Here is a 24,533-nt window from a genome sequence, read left to right on the forward strand (position 1 = left end):
TTAGTACTACAAAGTTCTCCGTCATACATTAAAATATTGCATCCAAAAACAACAACATATTCCCAGTTTGGTTGTTATATTATACATCAATTTGTCATATCCATTCATAATTTGGTAAGGGAGGACATAAACTATCAAATAGGTTCATTTCGTTTTAACCCAAATGAAGCACTATTGCCAACATGATGTGCTCATTAATAGGTAAACTACTTCGGATCACAATGTAATATTACAATGTTTTGACTCGACATCTAGCATTATGTTGTCTATGTAGGCCCAAGCTCCATAGTTTGCAATCCGTCTTGATGAACTTTAAATAGGCACCTATCTATCTAAAAGGCATGGCCAATATTGATAAGGAATATAGAATCACAAAGTATTGAGAACGATTGATTCAAGGTGCAAAGTTGGATCATGGAATATTGTGATGCCTTCACTAGACAAGCAACAAGATCACACAAGGTTATCCAAAATAGGCAAAAACCATAAGATGCAGACATTCTCGTGTATTGTTTTGATGAAGCAAGCCAAATTACATTCGAGGGATGGATGCTCTTTACAACTGGACGAATAGGGTAGGGGTTTTCTTCTAGAATCCACCACAATGAGAAGGAGGCCATTGTGAGAGCAGAAGAACATATATATTGTCCTAGTGGTACAAGAAAGACAATATGTATATGTAGTGGGATGATTCCCAAGAGGGGAAAGAAAGAAAGATATATTAACGTCTTCTTAAGGCCCAAATTGGTCCATGAGATAGTTGGTTTACAACAAAATGGGTATTTATCCAATCATCAGAACTAAAATAAAATAAAGTGAAAATAGAACTTAAACTAAAAGAGTTCTAGTAGTGTACAAAATCATGGTATACTCGATAAAAGGAAGTGACTTTGCACTAAGCCTAATTTCATTCCACCCAAGCCTCTCGAAAAGAAGTGGGCGGTCAAAGGGTTTTGGTGTGGGTGACCCATGATCTCAGTGTCTAGAGTGCCCCAGCCATGGCTTATAATCGGTGTAGCTCACGTTCCCTTATTTTCTTTATTGCTTCTACACTATGTTGAGTTGCTTTGAAACTCGACATTTGAGGGCGTTTGGTTCTTCTTTGGTTTTCTGCTTCATCAAGGAAAAGGTCTAGTGGTGTAGGTGTGTTGACAATCGTTGTCTCCCCCTGTTCCTAAAAAACTTCATTTCTTACATGTTGGTGAACATTAGCAACATTTTGTAACTTATTCTCCCTGTGTTGTTTTAGCTCTAGGATGTATCTGCCTAATTTCTTTATATCTTGAGTATCTAATAGTTTGGGGAGGGTAGGAGAGGAACCAAGTATGTCTTGGTATTTTGCCCTTATCTCAGCGTAGGTGGGACACTTGCATGTAAAGTGGTACTCATCCTCTATCTCTATGTGGCATAACCTACATATCCTTTCCTCCCTAGGGACTCCATTAGTACGCCCATTCTCAATCTCAAGTTGGTGAGATGATATTCTAAGTTGTCCAATGACAACACTTAGTGCATGTGGTAAGAATATATCTAGATATTTTGGCCGCGTAATAAAACCTAACTTAGAGACGTGCATGAAGTGTTCCTTATAGTACAACATTTTAGATGGGAGTGGCTCTAGTGGGGCGATCCATTTTATACCGAGTGTAAATTTGCCCTATTTCTTGGCGTATTACTTTATTGCGGTCCTCATGAGAGATTAAAGTGTTATCAATCGTGTGGTTGTACCTAAGGGGAGGGAGGTTATTAATGTCCAGACCGTTCGCAAGAAGCCAACTCACCATCATGCCATACCATGAGCTAGTAAGGAAGGGAGAGATGCAGACCGAGGCAGGGGTATTATGGTAAATATTGAAAATTTAGACTAAGGAAGGGGGGGGGGGGGGGGGGGGGGGTTATTTTTGTGAATTTCCCTAAACCAAACCTTACAATGAAGCCTCCCCCCCTCCCCCCCAACTGTCAAAAACAGGCGCCATCACAAAGGTTCCTCCCTGTGCTCTCCTTTTCTGCATCGATTTCTTTTTGGAATTCTCCATAATTCTCTGCAGGAGAGAAAGCGATGGACCCCTCTCAACCCCTGGTCTTTCTTTTTTTCTTTTCTTTACCATTCTCTTTCATTTTCTTTTTTCATTTCTGTTTTTCCTTATTCCTGCTCCTGTTTATCTAAACCTCGTGCCAACAAATCACTCCGTTCTTCTTTCTTTTCTTTTTTTGCAATGCAGAATTTGGAATGGGTCTTTGGCCTCACCAGCGACACTAACGTTGGAGTAATAGATCTAAGAACTGATGAAAGTAATGACAGAATTGCATATGTATCTGGTCATACAATTGTTCTTCACGACACATCTCAACATAAGCAGGCATTTTATCTTCTTTCTTTATTTCTATACACGCCTGTTGTTTTTAGTTCCTTTTTTTTTCCCCCTCTACACATGTGGTGTATTTCAATCAAGAGCGTCAAAAAAAATAAATCTTTCCCCTTAATGTGTGGTAATTAAACTTAGAACTTAAAAAATATCAGTTCATTGGCATAATTATCTATGCATTAACATTTAGAGCTGTTCTTCAATGTTTTCGTTAACCTGCTTGTTGATTGCCATTGGCTAGAGATTGATGGAATGATGTTAGATTGCCTATCTATCTTGTAGAAAGAAATTCTTAAAAATGTGGACCCATGTCAATGCTATAAATTTCTTGGAGAGAGGTAGGTTTACAACACCACTACTTTGTGAATGCAGCAAACTAAGGATGCATTATTTACAATTTTTTCATACGAGCATGCTTCATTTTCTTTTAAATGAACATGCTTGTCTAGATTAATCTTGTTTTTTTCAATCTTGTTGCAATCAGGTATTTTTACAAGGACATGTCCATGAAATACAATGTTTCGTGGCTTGCCCGAAAAAAAAGTTCATTGCTTCTGCAGATTGTGGTTCAGATGCAATGCTCATTGTCTGGAATACTGAAGATGGCCAGGTTAGATATATGCCAACATTGCTTTCACTTAGAAGTTACTGGGCTTTGTGGAATGCGACATATGTATGATATACCTTTCCCTTTCGACAATAGCTGGATATTAAATGGTTTTTTGTTTGTAAAGTTTCTCAGTATTTCCCTGATAGCTCAGCTTAGCCTTAACACCAAATTCTTGTTTCATTTCTCTTAATATCAAGTTAGTTTTGGATCATTACAATGAAGCATTATACTTATCTTTAAGGGGTAAAGAAGATGTAATAGATTTGTACCTTTGCAGGTAGTAATGACTTCTTGAAAGTTTTTCATTCTTTTATAGACATTTTTTACTTTTTGTGGTCTAAAAGCTCAGATATACTAGGGTGGTTGGTAACAGAAATATCTTGTTAGATAGATTCTCCTCACAGCCATCTATTATGTTCAAGTACCTCTTTGTCCAATTACCTATTACGTTTTATCAAACAAACCTTCCTGTATATGCGTTTCTTGATACAAAATAAGTTTCTTGTAAAGGATTAAACTGAAAATGAAGTGAACAATTAACAAGATATTGAAAGTACTTAATGGATTGATAAGATGTAAGAGACAATACTTTGTTAACAAGGTATTGGTAATATTTAAACGGATTAATACCTTTTGGAGATGAGGTGGATCAAAATGGTCCTTTTTGTAGCAATGAGAGGGAATTCAGACAGCAGAATATATTAGAGAACAGTGCAAGGAAACAATGCAGGACGCAATAGCTAAAATTAACTGTTTCTTTTGACTATAAGGATCTGAGACCAGGGTGTAGGAAACATAGCAGGAAACAAGAGCTGAAATTGACAGTTTCTTCTGACTATAAGGATCTGAGACTAGGGTGTGTCGTATTAATGCACTCTGGCCACATACTTATCTTTTCCTTATGCTCACCTTTCATCTAAGAGGAAATTGAGAGGCAGATATTATAGTCAGATTTCAGTCCATCATTGCGTACTTTTGGGATTTCCCTGCGCATTTCTTTAATAAGTTGAACATTATGTAAAGACCGATGTGAGACAAGTTGGGATGATGCCCATGGGGACTATGGCTAGTACTATTCTAGAGCTGCATGCTCCATCGCACAGCTCTAGTACCGTTCTAGGATGGTAGCTTTTTCATTTAGTTAATACATTACTTAGCTCATAGTTCAGCTCACAAAGCTTTGATTAAGTGTCATACAGTATCATGATTGTAACAATTTTAGGTCTCATAAGTAATCGGCCCACTATCGCCTCTTTAGAGACATTCATACCAAAGATGTTAAGTGCTTAACTAATGACAATATCTGGTACCTGGGAAGTTTTTCTAAGTTCATTATATTTAATTCAGTTTATTGCTCTCAATGATGAGATGGCCTTTTAAGATGCACTGTTGGGGCTCATTGAATTCAAGAGACATAGAAAGAAGTTGTTGGAGGACAAAATACTACCACAACAGCTCATCAATAAGAAAACTTCACAATGTCCTTGATCTCTATCAGTCCTCATGCTGCAAGTCAATCAATGGTACACAAGTAGGGTAGGCCTTACACACAACATTTGAGAGGGTTAGATCGAGCTATAGCAATTTTATGTAGACACAGGCCATGTCCATTGGAACCATGCCTCATCACCCTTATTATCGACACATAAAGGCCATTATGACCCAACACCCTTCCATTTTGAATCAATCCAAGTTGGAGATCTTTTTCAGGCATAAGTTTCAGTCTGCCTTGGCCTAAAATGTTGGAGACCTACCAATTTAGTTATAGTTATTCTGGTTTCTTTTTCTCAAAGATGAGACAACATTCTAAGCTTTAATCTCTTACTGGGCTTCATAGGCCATTTTGACATCTTAAAAAACGCTAATATATCTTTCTCTCTTCTTTCATCATCAGCAGTTGGGGGGAATCAATATTCTACCTTAGTCTAGTACTTAGGCAGGTCTACCAATTTAGTTATATTTATTCTGGTTTCTTTTTCTCAAAGGTGAGACAATATTTTAATTTTTAATCTCTTGCTGGGCTTCATAGGCCATTTTGGCTTCTTAAAGATGCTAATATATCTTTCTCTCATTGTTGGTATGCTGAAATGCAGCAATGGTTCAAGTCACATGGCATGAGTATAAATGCACTGCCCCCGTTCCAATATAGCTTGGACTGTCCCCATCTCAATATGACCAATGTGGAAAAGAATAGAGTGATCTGAACTAATATTATTAATTTGGAAAACAAGATAACATGGATCAGCCCCAAAATACCACTTGGTACAAAGATGGCCCACTATAAGACACACTTCTTACATACATTGGAGGATGGATTTGTCATCAGGCCACCTTATATGGACATACATCTATCCTATGCGCTGTGTAGTGTGATAGGGCAGCTGCGAGCTTCATCACATCAGCTACAAATTGAGGTAGGCAGATATACACGACTACCTCTAGAAGAGAGAATTTGCCAATTGTGTCATCAAGGAGTGGAATCTGAAGAACACTATGTTTGTCATTGTAGTGTCTTTTATGAAATCAGAGGGAGATACCATTGCCTCTTTAAACAAGGCTTTGGCCCACTACACAAGGTAATGGAATATGAGGACCAACGATGCCTAGGACTTTTCTTGCTAGAGCTCAAGAGACATCGGGAAAAGTTGTTGAAGGATACAGCCACACAAGCTCATCCACAAAGAACAATCACAACTTTCTTTAGCCCCATCACTCCTAATGCTAGAAGTCAACCCCAAGATACAGAAATGGGATCCAGACCAGGATATAACAAAGGGGTTACAATTGATCGGGCAATGGCAATTTGCCGTGCACGTAGGCCCCGGCCCCGTGGACCACGACCTCGACACCCTTGTCATTGACAAATAAAAGCCATTATCTCCCGCCATCGTAGGTGCTTCCCTCGCTTCGGAGACATTTCCATTCTGGATTGACCTATGCTAGAGATCTTTCGAAGACAAAAGCTACAATATACCTAACTTGAGGATCTCACATGTGCTAAAAACCAGATTCCCTCTTTTCTTTTCTTTTCATGCTATTTACTTTTATATTTACTGTGTAATATTTACTTTATTTTGATTTGTTCTCAAAGACGAGACAACACTTAAGATGTAATCTCTTATTTGGTCTTATAGGCCATTTTGGCCTCTTAAAAGACGTTAATATATCTTTCCTTCTTCTTTCTTTCTTCTTTTACCCTCAGCAATAGAGGGAATCAATAATTTATTATGGTTTTATCCTAGACCAAGAACGTTTCACTTCTTTCTGAAACTAGTTAAGAGTTCCTTGAAACACAAGAACTTTAAGCATGATAACTCCATTATTATAGTGTATCCTACTTATAGTAATTACCTCCTTCTAAGATTTTAGGAGCCATATGTGGGGATTATTGAGAACAATTTCAAAGCTATTAGGCCTGCCAAAAGCTACTTTATGTGGACTTTACAGAAAATAATGAAAACAAGAAACACACTTATTCACGTATGAAACTAAAAATAGTACCTTTTTCTATTTGATTTATATTAACTACACCCACTGTGTAGGGCTGTTGTCACAAACCGACATGTTGCTCCTAGGTACATAGCTCAATACCTCAAAATGAGACTGGAGGGATCATTTCTCTTGATTTTACAAGTGATGGTGATCGATTTGTGACCTTGAGTGTGATGGGTCAGTGCACCTTTTTATAGTTTGCTGTTCAGTTTTTTAATTGATTCATTCTTACTGTTTCAAGTAAGTTATTATTGAGTTCAATCTGGTTAATGTTGTGCCACCATACATAAATGATGTATCAGTAGCCAATTCATTTTTATAATAGATATCCATGTAATTTCTTTGATATCTTGCTTGAGAACATTGAAAACTTGAATTGGTTGCAAAAGTGCTTGTGAGCATGTAAAAAGTTGTCTTTTTTAGAGCTTCCTAAAAACTTTTACACAACCTCCGTCCAAGATAATGCATAACATAATAGAATATTAAGCAAAGCCAGCGACAACAAACTTAGAAATAAAATAAAAAATCTATAAGGCCCGTCAAGCTTGATATTGTATCACATGCGGAATAGAAAAGGGAAAAATAGTGACTCAGAGATGCATAAACAATGGATAAAATCAAATTTAGATGGTCTCAAGGACGTTTTAACATTACAAATTGACCCTAATCATGAATATGAGCCCTGTAAAGGGGAAAGTGGCCCATTTGCTAAGGATGAGAAAATAATGGAAGAAGGGGTCAAAAACAGTGCGAGTCATTTGGGGTCACACAGCCAAATTGACAACCACAAGTTTTCTAGAATTATGCACTCATATGCATTGCTATATGGTTGACATATGTGAAAACTATGGCTATATTCTGGCTATCTATAATGACATACCTAAATGCTTGGGTAGTTGCTAATGTAGATAGGGAACAATCTAAGAACTGAGAGACATGGAATCATGCAAAGTTGTTTGAGCTTTAGATTATTATTTAATTTTGTGTTCTATAATGCAACTCATTAAAGTTGGAATGATAAGAAAACACATGTTTATAATCATGAATTGCACTTTAAGAACTTCGTATCAACAGGAAAAAATAGAAAGCAAAAGCTGTGCATATGGGATATTGATTCGATCAAATGTAAATTGACTGTTAACTTCTCAGTTTTCTCAACAGATCCCCAGGTACAAAAAGGGCGTTTTTAATTCCTTTTTAAAATGGAAAAAGTGCATTCTTTAATTGAGATTTAGCATAATTTCAACTTTCTGTAGCCATACAAAGTATTAGGGTTCGAAAAATCAAAAGAGCTTTTGAAAAATATTGTGGCTGTAATTGATGGAAAATGAGTGAATGAATAATATTTGCGATTGAGGTAGGCAGATATACATGTATACCTGTAGAAGAAAGAATTTGCCAATTGTGTCATCAAGGAGTGGAATTGGAAGAACACTATTTTTGTCACTGTAGTGTCTTTTATGAAACCATTGCCTCTTTAAACAAGGCTTTGGCCCACTAAGCAAGGTAATGGAATATGAGGACCAATGGTTCCTAGGACTTTTCTTGCTAGAACTCAAGAGGCATAGGGAAAAGTTGTTGAAGGACAATAGTACAGCCATACAAGCTCATCCACAAAGGACAATCACAACTTTCTTTAGCCCCATCACTCATACTAATGCTACAAGTCAATCAAGGGATAGACAAATGGGCTCCCAACCAGGACATAACAAAGGGGTTACAATAGATCGGGCAATAGCAATTTGTCATGCATGTAGGCCCCAACCCCTTGAACCACGATCGCAACACCCTTGTATCGACAGATAAAGGCCATTATCTCCCGCCATCACAGATGCTTTTCTTGCTTCGGAGACCTCTCCATTCTGGACCGATCAATGCTAGAGATATTTTGAAGACAAAAGTTACAATATATCTAACTTGAGAATCTCACATGTGCCAAAAACCAGATTCCCACATCTGTTTTTATCTTATTTACTTTTATATTTACTAAGTAATACTTATTTTATTTTGATTTGTTGTTCTCAAAGACGAGACAACACTTAAGATGTAATCTCTTTTGGTCTTATAGGCCATTTTGGCCTCTTAAAAGACGTTAATATATCTTTCTTTCTTCTTTCTGGTCTTCTCGGATTTTACAAGCTAAACGAAAAGAAGGGTTTTCATGGAAACAATGGATTCACACTCATAATAAACATCCTGTGATGCGAGATGAAGTAATGAGGATAGGTGTATCTGTAGGAATCCTATGGAAACTACAATCCCATGGTGGAGTGGATCCTACAAAAGTGCTTAACAATGTTTTTTTCTGAGGTAAAATCACCCTGTATGATGCTCTTCTTAATGCACGTATCCGTCTGTCTCCTGTCATCAGTGTTTGCCTATAAGTAGTTATGGATGAACTCAAGATTGCGATATGATATCTCTATAATGGTCTGCAGCGAGAAAAAAGATTGTGATATCATATCTCTATAATGGTTTGCAGTGAGAAAAACTTGATTTATTGTTAAAGCTCTTCTTAAATCAAGTTTTGCAAAGAAGAGTTTTCGAGAAGAGAAGAGAAATAAACAAGAGGTCAAGCATTTTGGTGACTTCAACGAACTGGAAAAACATCAATAAAATATCCTAGAGAAACTTGGTTTGTTGGGGCTCAATAGAAAACCACAAATCCTAAAATCCATCTTTATGGAAAGCTTATCATTGCGCTTATGAAGCTTGCAATCAACCATATCATATGCATTACATACGTAAGGATCTGTTCATATGAATCGTGCATTAGAGCAACCAGCGTAAGGTTTCAACATCATGGAGGGTTCATGTTCCAAATAATCCAAGTAGTCAATGATTCCAGAACATCTCCATCCAAACTTTACAGTCACTTTGTGGCTTCTATCTCATGATGCAAAGGAATAATTTAATATTGCATTATTACTAGTGTTTCAGCAATCCATTTTTATATCAAGGCCAAACAGACCTGTATATCTATCATTTTTCTGTGTTTGATTAATGAGATGTGCATTGTGTTTGTTGTTGAAATCTGGCATAATGATTTCTCTACATATTCATAGACATGTTTACGCCTCAACAAAGATGATCGAGATGAATTTGTAACAAATGGGAAAGAAGCTGTATTCTTTTGGCGACTTTTCAAGGTTGGCGCATACACTTGTAACCTTTCGTTATATTCATATTGAACATATGCATTATTCTAGATGTCTAGGTGTTATCTGCACGCAACTAACTACTATTCTAATAAATATATATATTTATAGAAACTCATTTCATATGATACAGTGATCAGTTTCCCTTCTGGTCTGACTTTTCTCCAGTCTACTTGGTTCTAACCAGGATAAAGGATCTGAAATTCATACAATAAAACGTGAAGAGGCAAATTCTAAGACAGCTGATGTGCAACAAAACATGCCTGAGCTTTCAGTTTCTTGCTTTGTTCCATGTAGTGACACTGCAATAACAGCTACATTCTCTGGAGATGTTGTAGTCTGGAAAGAGCAGCGGTAAATACGTGTTTTATATGAAAGCTGAATCCTGAATTTGGTTCAGATTAATATATGGTAAGTATAAAGGTTGCCCAGATTTTTTTCATCTTGTGCAGGTCAGCCACTGCTAAAGAATTGCCCAAAGCTATATCATGTTTTGGTTTGAAAGTTGACTCAAAGAAGCGATCATCTGTGCGCCAAATGCGTGCACTGAAAATTGTTCGTTTGCACCAATCTGCCATTACACATTTATCAATACAGGAAAACTATATTGTAACTGGTGGTGCTGATGGTTATGTACGTTTTTATGATCATCGTATTGGGCTTGTCAGTTGGTTTGAGGAATTGCACGCAGGTATTAATAGAGAACCCTCATATGAAAATGCAATTATCAAGGGTAAGGCTCCCACTTAGCTGATTAGTTATATAGATAAGACACAGAATATAATGTAGGAGGTGGAAATATGAGCTATGAAAACCTTCATTTTCATCTGCACTGCGTATAAAAAGAAAATTTTGATGGTTAAAGGAAACGTTGCTCTGGAACTGCATTATGGTCAGCATTATAATTTATTGGATGGATTGGGACGAGTTCAATAGTTTAGAATCAAACATCATGAATGTTGCACCAATAGAGCAAGCTGCCTTCAACTGAATCTTATTGTCATACACTATTTTCATGCATGCCATGACCCAGTCTTTCGCTTCTATTCATGATCAATTGACCTCTAATGGGGACTTCACAACCACTGGAAGTCACCATTTGGAGAAACTCGATATATTTTATTGCCTGATAGGCTACATCTCATTGTAGGTAATGTTGGCATTTCTCTTGGTATATCCATGTCAGATGATTCAAATGCCTGAATCTTTAAAGAGAGTATATGGATCTCATGGTTACCCAACTTTTCATCCATATGTTTTCAAGAAAAGGAAGCTACATGCCATATCCTCAACCTTCATGCTGCTCATAATGCAATCTCACCCACAATACTGAAAATGGACCACTTAACCATAGCTATTAAACCTCTGATAGACGTGGACAGATTTGCTTATTGGATCTGTGGAAAGATTATAGCACTAAAGTTTTTTCCTCTTAGCAAATCCCATCGCCAATAGGAGTGCATTGAGAGATTATTTTAGCACATTACAGACGAATATAGACTTGATTCTAGCTTTACCATATAGGAAGGTATACTTTATGCTACATTTGAGTTCCATAAGAAACCTCTTGATAGGCACTGTCCTTCACTGCTAGGTCATGTAGATAAGCTGTGAAATCTAAAAGTGAAGGATGTGGAGTCTAATTCCAGTTCTCTTCGAGTCAGCACAACAATATGATTGAAACTCTTGTTTATTAACACATCTGGAATATTTTATACTACCTGAAAGAGAGACTAATAATCATCCTGGAAGGCAAGATATCTGTACTTCTGAATGTCTCTTTAGAAAAAGGAAACCACAAATTTAATAAGTATCTTGTTTTGTTGCAGTAAATATCTCCCATTTACAATAAGGTTAATCATGTATTTCATGTAAGGAAATCACACTTAATGTGCCGTTTCTATAATATGGAATCCTTATGATTACTGACACACTCGAAATATTGTTCTTTAGGAGGAGTTATGTCTGTTTCATTCTCAAGAATTGATAATTTCATTGAAGAGGATACACCACTTAATCTCAGAGTCCCGCCCTTTCTAGTTGCTACAAAGACAGGACATATAATATTCCTTAATGCGGTCACATTTGAGGAGCAACCAGGAACTCAAACATTGAAAGTAATAGATTCTGCGAAAGATTCTGGTTTTCCTGCATTGCCACAGATTACATGTGTATATGTATATGCATAATGATGTTTAAGGTTTCACCTCACATTGAGCTTCCCCCTACTATGTCACTTGTATTACTAATAAAGTGTTTGCTTGTGCTCACACATACACTCTTTTCTTAAGTAACACCTTTTGGAAAACATACAAGGAAACCATAGAGGAACCTCTTGTACATGATGTAGACGCATGTACGTCCATGACAAGAAGATTTCTCTTTCCTTTTGAACTTAGTACTCCAAGTAATTAACATGTATTTTTAAACGTGCAGGGAAAAGAGATGATAGATTATGTACCAAAGGGGATTTGCAGTGTGGCAGCACATCCTTGTTTACCACAATTTGCAGTCATAAATGTTGATGGATGTCTTCAGGTTGTTTTCCAGTTCAAAAAATAGATTATTGTTTTTAATTCCTCCATGATCATAGACTATCTCATAATAAACAAATAGACAAGCAGAAAGATAAATAAAATTTAAATGCAAAAGACATGCAATCAAGTAAATGGTGTGCTCATCATAATAGGCTACACTGTAGGATGCCAGAAGCCATGAATATTCTATTCCCATCTTGGAAATCTTTCTGCTTGTGCATAATGACATTGAGGTTATGACTTGTCTAGATGTGGCATTCCATAATTTTTTCATAACTGGGCAATCATATTTCAATCAGGATGTGAATGTTAATTTTATTGTATCATGAAAACAGGTTTGTGACTGCAATGTGCGCAGGATTTCTACACAACGTGAATTTTCCAAGCTCAAAGTAAGTGTGTTTGATGATAATTTTGCATGTAAACTGATGACTATCCTATTTTAAAAGCCAAAAAAATTTATATATACATTCTCTTGTGTATTATTCATGTTGGTTTTAAGAACTCAACTTTATCGTTATTCTTAGAGATGCACACAGATAAACAAATGAAGTCTCACAGTGGGAAGTACCCTCAAGAAATGTTGTTGAGCATATTCTATATTTATCATGATACCTGGGGCCTTCTACCTTTGAACAGCTAGTGTACACCTATTCTTTTTAGGTGGATAAGGTCAGCTGAGATTGTTCACTCCTCTTGGGAATTTGGGCATGGATCAAGGCTGATATTGGTGTGGGTCCTTCCATTGCGTCAGGTAGCCATACATGCGGTGGAAATTGCGCAGACTTAGCTATCGGGCCTAAGAAGAGTAAAAGAGCCACGCTATTAGCAAGAATGGCATCGGCACTACGAGTATCGATCAATTTGACAAATTGTTGACATAGTTCACAAATTTCAATTGATTCTGGTTCGTAGTTGGGATGCAGGGATAGAGTTATTTCTTCCTCGAAGAACTGTATGAACGATTAGGCCACTGCAATTTCCACACACAGACATGCGGATTCAGCATGAAGGGTGGACAATTTATCCCCTAGTTAAGTTATGAACATGCAAGGGCAAAAAACACCTGTATGTCGGATGTGCGACCAATTAACTGTCCCAATTTGTAGAGAGCGACCTTTTGAGGGAGAGGATGAGACTCACAGATCCAGTTAGGCTGAAAACTCTCGGATTTCTTCTGCACAGGCATCACTGGGGGACACATTTATTGGTGTACATGCAACCATCCTTGCCAAAGTATAGTGGTGGCTCATTGGAGGAACACCATATAAGGCATTTTCTCTTTGTCATGGAGGCTTCCAATACGAATCTGGAACAATTCCCTGATTTGCACATCTTCACAAGATCAATTTTATAATCATACAAATCTCTTTGTCATGGAGGTTGCGAATATGAACCTGGATCACGTTTCTGATTTGTATGTCTTCACAAAATCGAAGTTAAAATCATACAGCATGACAGACGCCTTCCTCATCCCATTGAGCTTTCCATATTGGATTAGACCATCATGAATATCTTCAAGGAACAATTTTAGCTCCAGCTATCAGGCACCTAACCTGAGGTGTTCATCACTCATGGTAACAGATCTTCAAAGTATTTAGTTCTAGGCAGCGAGAATAGAAACACAATTTCTTTTGTTAATTGCCTTGACGAGTTAAGGTAAACATTTATTATCTTTGTTAAATCTCGTAGGGCATTATGGTCTTTTAGAGTAAACCCTGTGCTTAATGATATTTAAATAGCAATATGCGTTAGTTTCTAATTGATCTAATGGTGTATCGTTTTCCCAACTTTATTAAAAATCTTACCATTCAGTTTTATCCCTCTGCAATCTGTGTATTATTGTTATGGTTATTTCTTCCTTTTAGAGTTTCAGATTCTGTGGAATAGTGAACCGACAAATTGACTTCTATTTTATCTTTCAGGCAGAAGTTATAGTCTACTCTCCTTCAGGATCAGTTATAGCATGTGGTTTTGCAAATGGTCTCTTGAAGGTCAGTAAACCCAGTTTTTATTCATAACTTACTGTTATAAAGCCAAATGTTTTATTCAATGTGGCACTTGGCTATGAAGTTTGCAGATAGTTGAGTCAGATGTACTTCATGACATAGAAAGTATTGCAGTTTCTAGAACAAGAATTATCAAGGTAAGGCATCTCTCCATCCCTCATGATATTAATAAAACACAATAGGCAAAAATACCTCTGTCATTACACTCCGTATTTGCTGATGTGTTTGGAAACTAGATGAAGGTAAATAGAAACATTAACTCCTCAAAGAGTTTAATTTTCAGAGGGGAACCGATGCCATTAGGTCCTATGCATGAGTATGAAAATTTTAAAAATGACCCAAAAGTGAATTTCTCACTTTCAATTAGGTGAATGGCAACACAAAATGATTTGCTAAATTATAAGTGAAAATATTTGGGAAGTACGTGCACTAGATTTCACCAAATCTGGAGAGGCAATTGATTCTAGTATGTCTACAAATTATAGTAGACGATTAATGAATGAGGCAGAGCCATGAGAGTAGGCTTATTTTCATCTAAATTTTAACATATGTAAAAATTATATGATTTGTTTAGATGTGTAATCTGTTTACAATGCTCATACATTTTAATTAAAGAACCTACCTATTAATCTTTTCTGAGTCTCATACCTTTTAATTAAATCACATTATTGGCTCCATTTGAAGCCAAATTCTTTGTTAATTGACCTAAATAATCATTCTTGGGTAAGAATTTTGTGGTTACTATATTTAGTCTGCTGCTTTAGATGAATTCCATCTTAAAAGTTGCCAGCATCACTTTGAGGTGCATCTAGAAGAAGCTGATATTCTCACATAACTGGTGGCCCAGTCTATCTGGAAACGTTTGCCTCCGTATGGCATGAGATTAATTAATGCCATTAGGAGGCACTGGCATATCCTTGAAGCAAGCTTGATAATTCTTTGTTTCGGTGTTGTATGCCACTTTGGAGTCCAAATGAAATAATGAAAAACATACCGAATGCAATAATGAAAAACATATTTGTATGCCACTTTGTTTACAGAAGATTATGTATTTAGTATAATGTATCTAAATACGTGTGCAGCTTGTATTTTCAAATGATGAATCATATTTGGCGGTAGCGGACGCAAGTTTTGCTGTATCACTTTTGAGTTGCACTATCAATAAGGTGATAACCAATTTCTTCTAAATATCAGTTGTTGCGTCTGAATATAGCAGGTTATAACTGTTACATAGTTGTTGCTACTAACTTCTGTTGGGTATTTTCTGACTTTATACACGTTCCTTGCGAACCAGGAACACATTGAAGACAAATGGAAATATATTGGAAAATTCCGATCACATGCAAAACCCATAATCGGGCTTCATTTTACCAACGATAGAGATGGGTGTAATCGACTCTTTAGTGTTGGACATGTATAGCTTTTCAAGCCTCTCAAGCTCATTAAATCATGAATTCCATCCAAACTCTTTCTGTCTCTCAAGCTCATAAAAATATGGATTCCAGTCCCAACTCATTTTATTTTTAAATAGTTTGTGATGCCAGAGCACTACATATCTTAATAATTGCTTGATCAAAGGGCTAATGAATAGAATCAATCCATCTTTTCAGGATTGTATGATTGTGGAATATGATCTACTGAATTCCACAGAGGAGAAAGCAATAAAATTGAAGGGGACCTGGCCTCTTAACACATCTGGAGTACCAACAGCAATGATTTCCATAAATGGTTTCAGAGGAGAGGTATATTGCTGATTGACAATAGCCATTGAAATAATCTTGCAATCATATGTTTCGGAACCTGCACTTTCTCATTCTGTCTGAATCAACTAGTATCTTTCCTTTTTTGGCGAACTGTGATTACACTTATTAATGGTGTTTTATTACAAATATTTACTACTGGAAATCTCAAAATTAGGATGGAAACTGATGGAAAGTAAGTACAATATTGAGATCTAGATATTCATATAATATTGTCAGCCATACTCTAAAGGTTCTCATGCCTGGAAAGTACGAGTTGTGTTTCATATAATGGAACCCATGTGAAAAGCCCCAACCACTGTTGGTTCTCATATTCCAATACCTTTTATAGTGAGCCAAAGCCTTGCTTAAAGAGGCAATGGTATCTCCCTCTTATTTCATAGAAAACACTGTAGTGACAAACATAGTGTTCTTCAGATTCCACTCCTCAATGACACAATTGGAAAATTATTTCTAGAGGTATTCATGCATATCTGCCTACCTCAATCTCTAACTGATGGTCTTTGAAATATTTGAAATATTTAAATTTATAAATGCTTCCTGGGGACATTCTTGTCTTTTCTTCGATTGGTCTTTGGAGATATTGTTTGCAGGTATGGTCCCCTGCAATGATTTAATATGCACAGCTCTTCTCAACCCTCAGATACGATAGTTTTAGCACTTGTACAGACACTTGTTTTGTATATAAGAATCAGGCTGATATTTTCTTGGTACACTAAGATTTAAAAAGTTTTCTACACATTACTTTCTTTTACGATACTACACATTTATTGATGAGAAAATGTGGATAGATTAATATTCTAAGTGAGGCTTTGTTTTACTTGCAGCTTTATGTCCTAATATCAGATTCTGACTTTAAAATCAGAGTTTATGATACTGAAACGTTTGCTTGCCATAAGACATTTTTGGGTCCAACATTTGGAACTCCAATAAAATCAATGCATCGGATCTTTTCAAAAGATTGCTCAAAGGTTTATTTTAAAACACTGTAGGAAGTTCAAAGTATAATATTATGCCTGGTCCAATCATAATACTTAATATGTGCTACATTTGAGTTATTTGATATATGCTTTTAGGACTATCTAGCTTTTTCAACGGAAGATCAAATTGTAGGAATCATGGTTTTGCAACTAGCAAGGAACAAGAATATACGATATCTTGGTGTCATTGGCCATGCAGGTTCTATCAAGGACATAACATTATCTCATCATCACACATTCTTGCTAACAGTAGGTGTTCGTGATAGGTAAGTATTTATGAAAGTCTATTTAATTGAATCTTGATATTTTTTATAGAGTGATTTTGTATGTAATATTCCAAGAGGTTCAAATCCATCCCTAAAGAGGCAGTGGAAGTGTCCTCAGGTCTGGTAGCATGCCGTGCAGCAACATATGTAGTCTGCTTAGACATTGCCTCTGTATGCCAAGCCAACATACCCTCTCTGGTCAGGATGTACACTTATATACCTAGATGTCTCTATCTCAAGCCGATGTGATGAGTTATGAATCTGTCCAATGGTGAACTCAATCCACAAAACAGATGAATATATTTATATATTCATGGCATAGTTTAAATCCATCCATAGTTATGTGGAGAAGTTTCTCAAAAGAAGGCCAGTTTGAAGCATATCCTCTTAGTCTCTAACTAAATGAGATATTTCCTAGGACTTTGCTAAATCTATGAGTGATTGAATGTGAGAGATGGTTCATCAAGGAGTATTGGAAGGATGTTTGGAGCCTCTACGTCCAGCCATGGGAACCCTTATAATCTCGTTGGGTGTGGATGTGTTAGCCTGAATCATTGTAGAGATCATGGATATAATAGGTCTCTCCATTGATCTCCTCCCATCAGGGCGTTTCCAAAGCTGCAATAACGATCCAAAGTAGGCCCCCCATGCAGATAGTCACATCTTGGTTTACATACCCCATCAAGTTTCGAGCCTGTGCAGCACCTCTCAATGGGATGCTAGGTCTGATGACCGCTACATCAAGATAATATATGAATCTTCATAATCCACTCTCTCCTTTCTATACAAGATATCAGGCATGCACCCCCTCATCCATTGTGATGTCATATTAAACATCACAATATTGGTTTTCGAAGGCTTGGTTCTTTACCTACCATATGAACATGGGCTTGTATAATATCTCCTACTTTTTGCGTTTGCTAAGTAATCTAGATACTGATAGGGTTTAGGGTTAACAAGTTAACACAAGGATTCTGCAAATTGAGTTACCATGGACATTCTTACTGAAAATGATACTAAAAAGAGATTTCTTCTGTAATAGTTTAGAGCTCTAAAATTTAATGTCTTTTTTTGTTAATCTAAATTGGTGGCTGGGCCTTGTTTCTTAATCACAGTCTAAATTTGTGGCGAATAAGCTTGCCATTGTTAGAAAAGCACTTTGCCAACGAAGTTGATCCTATTCTTACACACTTCTCTGGGGCCTATGGTGCAAGCAGTCTCCAATTACTGAAGCAATGGTTTTTTACTTCCCAGATATGTTCCCAGGTACTCAAAATTTGTTCCAATTAATTTTCTTCTGAAAGCAATTAAAGTAAGGTTTTTTTCTTTGGAAATTAATTAGATGCATCTTCAACAAATAATAAAATGATTAATTGTGATTACAAAATTCATTTACAGGGTGTAGATTTTCCAGATGAAAGAATTCTAGATAGTTCTTTGAAAATAGATCAGGTGCAGAACCTGCTATGTGCTCTTGGAATCTTTCCATCCATCAGTGAAATGAAAGAGATTCTTATGGAGATCAGGTTTGATAGACTTTTCCTTGAAGTAGCGACAGATAAGCAAGTTCTGTTTCATTATATTTTTAGAACTCATCTCTTTTTACTTCGTATTAACACTCCATGTTGCCTCATTGGTATGGGAGATTGAATGAAATTAAATTGCACAACATCGATTATGAAAGTGTTAGTCTCCCTATCCAAGAGCACATATATCTATATGGGATTCCATTTGTCACTTCATTTGTCTCTCCATGTTTCGACACATATATTATGCTCAATCCATCAAGGAAAACTGAAGAAAGGAGAGAAGGTAGGAAGTGAGATCATATTGATATCTACAAAGATATATGAGAACCCAATAATAAAATATCATCGTTGCAACATATGTCATAGATTCATTACTGTGAGAGTTGTCTAAATCTCCTGAAAAATTTGTGCATTATACAAATAACCTTCATTATGAAAGGTTCAACTTAGTGCCAATGTCAAGAAGCTTCAGTTATCGTTGAATGCATTACGGCAGCAACACTAACACATGAACTTTTTCAGCCATACTTTGGAATTCCATTGGCTACGAAGAGACTCTATTTATGTTCCTTCAATAGTACTTGATTGTGTGTGTTGTTCAGAGGCCTCAAATATTTAAATTCTTTGATGATATATTTTCTTTGGAATTCATTTTAGCTGTATTATGTTGTACAGATCTTCGGGTGAAAGGATAAGTTTCAAGGATTTCTTAGCAGTCTTCATCAACTATAGACCTGTCATGGATCTTGATGCATCTCTTATACAACATGCTTTCAGCGTTAGTATATGAAAGATTGGAGTGCTGTTTTACTTTAAGCATGTAAAATATTAAGTCTTTGTATGGAAAACTACATTACCTGCTGTGTACATACAGGCTCTTGGTTCAGATCCAAGGACAGGACGGTTGAAGTTAGAGCAGTTACTACATATTCTACAAACAGAAGGTGAACAAATGACCAGGTATGACCTATCCTTCTAAGTTTGGGCTAGTAGTTAAAACCATTTTAGGAAAAAAGGATTGTTTATCAAACATGGCTTGCAGTTCAGGTGGATATTTGAGCATTTTTAGGTTGGAGTGAAGATGGACATTAAACATTTTTAGCTTGGATTGAAGCTGGATATTATAGCTATGTAGCATAAGACAATAAATTGAGAATATAAAGTTTTCAAAAAAAATTCTACCAAGGATAACCCCTAGGTAGAATGAAGAAGAAAAAGAAGATGATGCTTCCCTTGCCATGCTTGTGTGAAGGGTTTTTTTTAATGCGAGGCTTTCAATTGGACCAACACATTTGCAATCTTTTAGGCTAAACGACTTATTTGGCTTCATGGGAGATTGATTCATCTTCTTAAACGACTTATTTGGTTTCATCTGAGACTGATTCATATTCTTAAACTTTCTTTTTCAAAGGTATGTGTGCACTACGTTCCTCAAGTATGAGAGCACCAAGCCTTAGTAATCACAGCATGTGTAGCACAAAAGAGATTCACGTGTATCTTACTGAACCACTTATTTGGCTTCATGTGAGAATGATTCATCTTCTTAAACTTTCTTTTTCAAAGGTATGTTTGCACTAGTTGCTTCAAGTATGCGAGCACCAAGCTTATTAATAAAAGTATGTGTAGCATGAAAGAGATTGTATTGATTGTATCTTGTCTGTTTCATTAGCTTTCTTCAATTGATAGAATGAAGTTTTTTTTTTCTTGTAGGGATGAAATACAACAGTGTTTCAATACAATCATGCGTGTGAAAGTAGAAGCTCTTCCAACAGAAGTAAACGCAGCATGGTTTTCCAACGAGTTAATGAATCTATAAGCATGCTGTTGCATCAATCATGTTCTGGGGCAGAAAAAATGATGTATCAATAATGATATAACAGAATTCAAGAGAAAACATTGTTACTGGTAAATTTAGGCCTCTCAATGACACTGTTCTCTAGCTGTTAGAATGCTGCAAACCTCCTGATGGCTCCTTACTTGTAAATACGACATCGAGCTTCAGTTTTTTCAGTTTCACATTGACATCGAGCTTCTCCTCGCATTGTGACTAGAATCTTTATAGCAAATCCCTATATCTTTCTTCTTGACTTTGTACCAATTTGATGTCTTTGTATGTGACCATTAATTTTCATCCATTTTTGGGCAAAATCCAATGCCCGGCTATTGTATGGCTCTTATTTGACTAGGTGGTGGTCAAAATTCTAGGAAAATCACAATGACCGGCTACCATGAGCAAGGAAGGATTCTTGGTGTTGGCCATGATAGATAGGGTTGGTTTGGAAATCCTACTCAACAACTACAATTGAGGACAACTATGCACCTTTCATTAGAATATTTGCCTTTCATTTTTGTTAGGTAACAATGCATTGTTTACAGATTGTTTAGATCAGTTTGTGAAACGTGTGCTGGCATCGAAGTATGCAATTAAATTTGTTTCCTACACCATATTTCAAATTTTAACTTTAGGCTCTCTATTGATGATGCGACTAATAATAGCTTAAATATGTAATGATGCAAGCGAGGGTTTTTTTTTCCAAAAAAGCAAGAGAGGGGTTTTTTGTTTTATGTTCGAGTGTTTGTAATAATTTTGGAAAATCTAGTTCAACATGATAGTAATGTTTTCAGGAATATTTAGAAATTTACACTTTTTTGTATATTTAGATCTTAGACCTCCACCAAAAGTCTCTCATTTCCATAGTAGATACTCAAGTTCTTGTTTTCATACGTAAACCCATCTCCAAAATGTGTTAGCATATACACAAATATGCTATATGTAAAGATCCATCAGCCCTAGAACCTTCATTCCCAATGCACTCAGGGAAGAATAATTCTCCAATGCACTTGGGTAACAAAATGACACGAGAAGATGTTAACAACAATACAACTCTTTGATTAATGATGAGGATAAGAGGGATAAAATGTTGGATGTGATTTTGGTGTTGTAAACATGGTAACAAATTAACAAATAACTAAGAATAGACTAGATAGTACTTGATGTTAGATAACCTTGTTATATTATGATGTCTCTTGGTTGGGTGGATAACACTAGGTTGATATGAAACTAATTAACGTTCCAATGTTCTACTTCAAGTGGAACAAGTAGAGGCAAAGTCAATACTACACGAGTTCAAAGTAAAAAAAAGCTCCTAGTATGGATGAGCACACTATATATTTGAGGGCTTTAGTGGAAAATGTTGATAGATCTCATAACGTCCCAACATTCCAATGTATCAAGCTCGGGGTTACATGAAAGAAACAAAAACATGAACAACACATCAACTTGATAATCACATATGCTCAAAGGATTCGTTGCGGGTCAGGTAATGTGATTTTGGCTTTGAAGCCAGCCTTTCATAGATTGATTTGGAAGCAACAACACATATTCTAGGTATGTGGATCACTTCACATATGAACCATTGGAAGATTGATCTATATTTCCATTCTAATACATCTCCAAAGTGCTCAAGTTGTTCCATATGGATGGAGCCAAGCCTCTTAATAAACCATTTTTAGTGTACTTGAGACTAGGCAAGGAGGATTGCTTGAAAATTTGAAAACATCATGGAACAAATGTAGATTATTCTATATTCATTTGCAGTCTGAATCTATACCATGGTGGGCAATAGACATGAGTTGTTAATGGTGGCATGTCTAACCTTGGTGACAAGCATTCAAAGGTGGTAAAGACAATGATATGATGCTTGAGTGGATTAGACACTAAGGCTTGTGCCTTGGAGTGGGTGAAGCAATTGTCGTTGAATTTCAGATTTTGACTCCACTGGATTTGTGCAAAGATGTCAAGACATGTGTATGTTTTCCTGTTGACAAGTAGAGCCATATCATTAAGGTCATGGCTTTAGAGTTGCACAATTGTTTCAGTGATAAGATCAGAACATGTTATAGCCATGATAATGTGCAAAGAAGTACTGTGGCTTTCTCATTTGACATTTGATGTTAGAGCAATCCGTTGAAGTCTAACTCTCCTTAGTTACAAAAATAGTGTAGTCACAAATTCAGAATGGCTAGAAACTTGATATTTTACACAAAGATGAAGCACATTGAAGTGTGCCACCGCTTCATTTGAGATTGCAAACGTTGAAAAACTAAATAAGTATGTACAACATACAATCTAATTGTTGATACACTTAATTAGGTCCAACCTGTGGCTCACTTCTTGCACTATAGTGAATTGGTGTAGATGTCTAAACTTTTTTCTCTCTAATATCGCTATCATGCCCATTCAATGGGAGATTGGAAATGCACATTGTAGTATCTACTTTTGTACAAGTAAGAGGTAATGACAAAGGTCAAGACAAAGGTTACCTATACATTTAACTTTATGATGCTACTAAGGGTTAGTGAATCAAGATGGTACTTTGTCATGAAAATAATTGCAGTAGCTTAGGTAGTGGTGTAACTTCATGTTTTGTTTATACAAATACATTTACATATTACTACTTGAAAGAAGACTCTCCCAATAGTAATGAAGAAGTATTGATGGTAGCTCACATATAGCACCATCACCAATGAGACATAACCATTAAGGTAAATATGAAGGAGAAAGTATCTAGGATAGCTTTCAATGCATAAAAATCCTAAAGTATCCAATTATGATTGATGTAACCTTGGGTTGAGGCACAAAACCATTACTTAGATAATATATTAGAAATCTTGAAGCACACTCATGACATTCATTCATGTTGCATGGAGAATCCAACATTATCATTTTTTCTATGCTAGTAAAAGAAGAAATACAAAATGATTCATCCACGTTATCAATTAAATGTCATGATTTTAAGGGTGACCAATCATTGCACTTAGTTAAAATTAAGTAGATACATAACAACTCTTTGACAACATCTATAAACTAGAAGGGAAGAAATTTGCCATGCTAGTCCATCGTGATCTCTAGAAAAATTAAACAGAAATGCATTTGAAATGCAATGATGCATAAACCAAATGATACATGATGTTAATACAGGTTCAAAGATATAAATTGTTATGATATATCCATGTAATGAAGCTATGAAGAGTGAGAATAAAAAACATAGTTTGCAACACTTATAACAAAAAATGCAACCCATTTACCAAGTGTCCATGTCCAAGCGAAGAGTTAAGAAGTATGTCCATCAAAAACTATCAAGAAGCTAGAACCTAATCCTTATTTGGTGAAATAAAAGTGGTTAACTTTATTTGAAACACACGGAAAACCTTCATTTCGATAATGATTTGTTTTGGACATTCCTTTTATGAATTTGCTAATTGGCCAATGGAAATTATTGTAGAAGATATTGTTCTTATGGACATGCAACTTGCAAGTATTTCCATTCTCACTCCCTTGTGACTTGTAGAAGGAAAAAGTACATGTTGAGGGTTGTTTTTGAAGATGCCTGTTGGAAGGCCGTTGAATCCCATCATTAGTTAACATCATTTATCAATGTTGCCTTTCACAATATTATGATGCCAACCCTTGGGTTTCCATGTGGAAAGTGAATTTCTACAACTGTTTTTGTAAGGGAAGGCCGTTGAATCCCATCATTAGTTAACATCATTTATCAATGTTGCCTTTCACAATATTATGATGCCAACCCTTGGGTTTCCATGTGGAAAGTGAATTTCTACAACTATTTTTGTAAGGGAAGATAATTAAAATTTAAAAATGAGATGAAATCTTATTATGAATGCAATACAAGTTGCGACTTGTTCAAACTTTGACCCTCTCTTGAACATATATTTTTGGCATGTAATATTTGGTTTAATTGTTGTATCACTATTGTTCAATCTCCTTGAGCTTGGCCTTGAACACTAATTTCTAGTAGGTAATGT

The 24,533-nt window shown here is 36.1% G+C and overlaps 1 protein-coding gene across 4 annotated transcripts; it reads left to right on the forward strand.

Moving 5' to 3' along the window:
- Window positions 1-1,998: 1,998 nt before the first annotated feature.
- LOC147865547 (cilia- and flagella-associated protein 251-like) lies at window positions 1,999-20,791 on the forward strand. Of its 4 annotated transcripts, XM_087318380.1 has the most exons (23): window positions 1,999-2,080; window positions 2,223-2,360; window positions 2,851-2,976; window positions 6,552-6,645; window positions 7,543-7,637; window positions 9,534-9,617; window positions 9,814-9,980; window positions 10,079-10,317; window positions 11,580-11,743; window positions 12,063-12,164; window positions 12,499-12,555; window positions 14,089-14,157; window positions 14,244-14,309; window positions 15,255-15,338; window positions 15,467-15,586; window positions 15,783-15,914; window positions 16,760-16,903; window positions 17,009-17,178; window positions 18,294-18,444; window positions 18,577-18,704; window positions 19,383-19,485; window positions 19,582-19,667; window positions 20,418-20,791. In XM_087318380.1, the coding sequence occupies exons 1-23, from the start codon at window positions 2,060-2,062 to the stop codon at window positions 20,521-20,523; spliced, it is 2,646 nt and encodes an 881-aa protein (XP_087174506.1). In that variant the 5' UTR covers window positions 1,999-2,059; the 3' UTR covers window positions 20,524-20,791. The 4 variants fall into 4 exon arrangements, with proteins under 4 accessions (XP_087174506.1, XP_087174507.1, XP_087174509.1 ...); XM_087318381.1 differs by lacking the exons at window positions 6,552-6,645; window positions 7,543-7,637; XM_087318383.1 differs by lacking the exons at window positions 1,999-2,080; window positions 2,223-2,360; window positions 6,552-6,645; window positions 7,543-7,637 and having other exon boundaries at window positions 9,795-9,980.
- Window positions 20,792-24,533: the final 3,742 nt, after the last annotated feature.

The sequence above is a fragment of the Azolla caroliniana genome, unplaced genomic scaffold (assembly GCF_043228905.1).
Source record: "Azolla caroliniana isolate FFs.n. ecotype wild unplaced genomic scaffold, voAzoCaro1.0.p SCAF_4, whole genome shotgun sequence".
NCBI classification, from domain to species: Eukaryota; Viridiplantae; Streptophyta; class Polypodiopsida; order Salviniales; family Salviniaceae; genus Azolla; species Azolla caroliniana.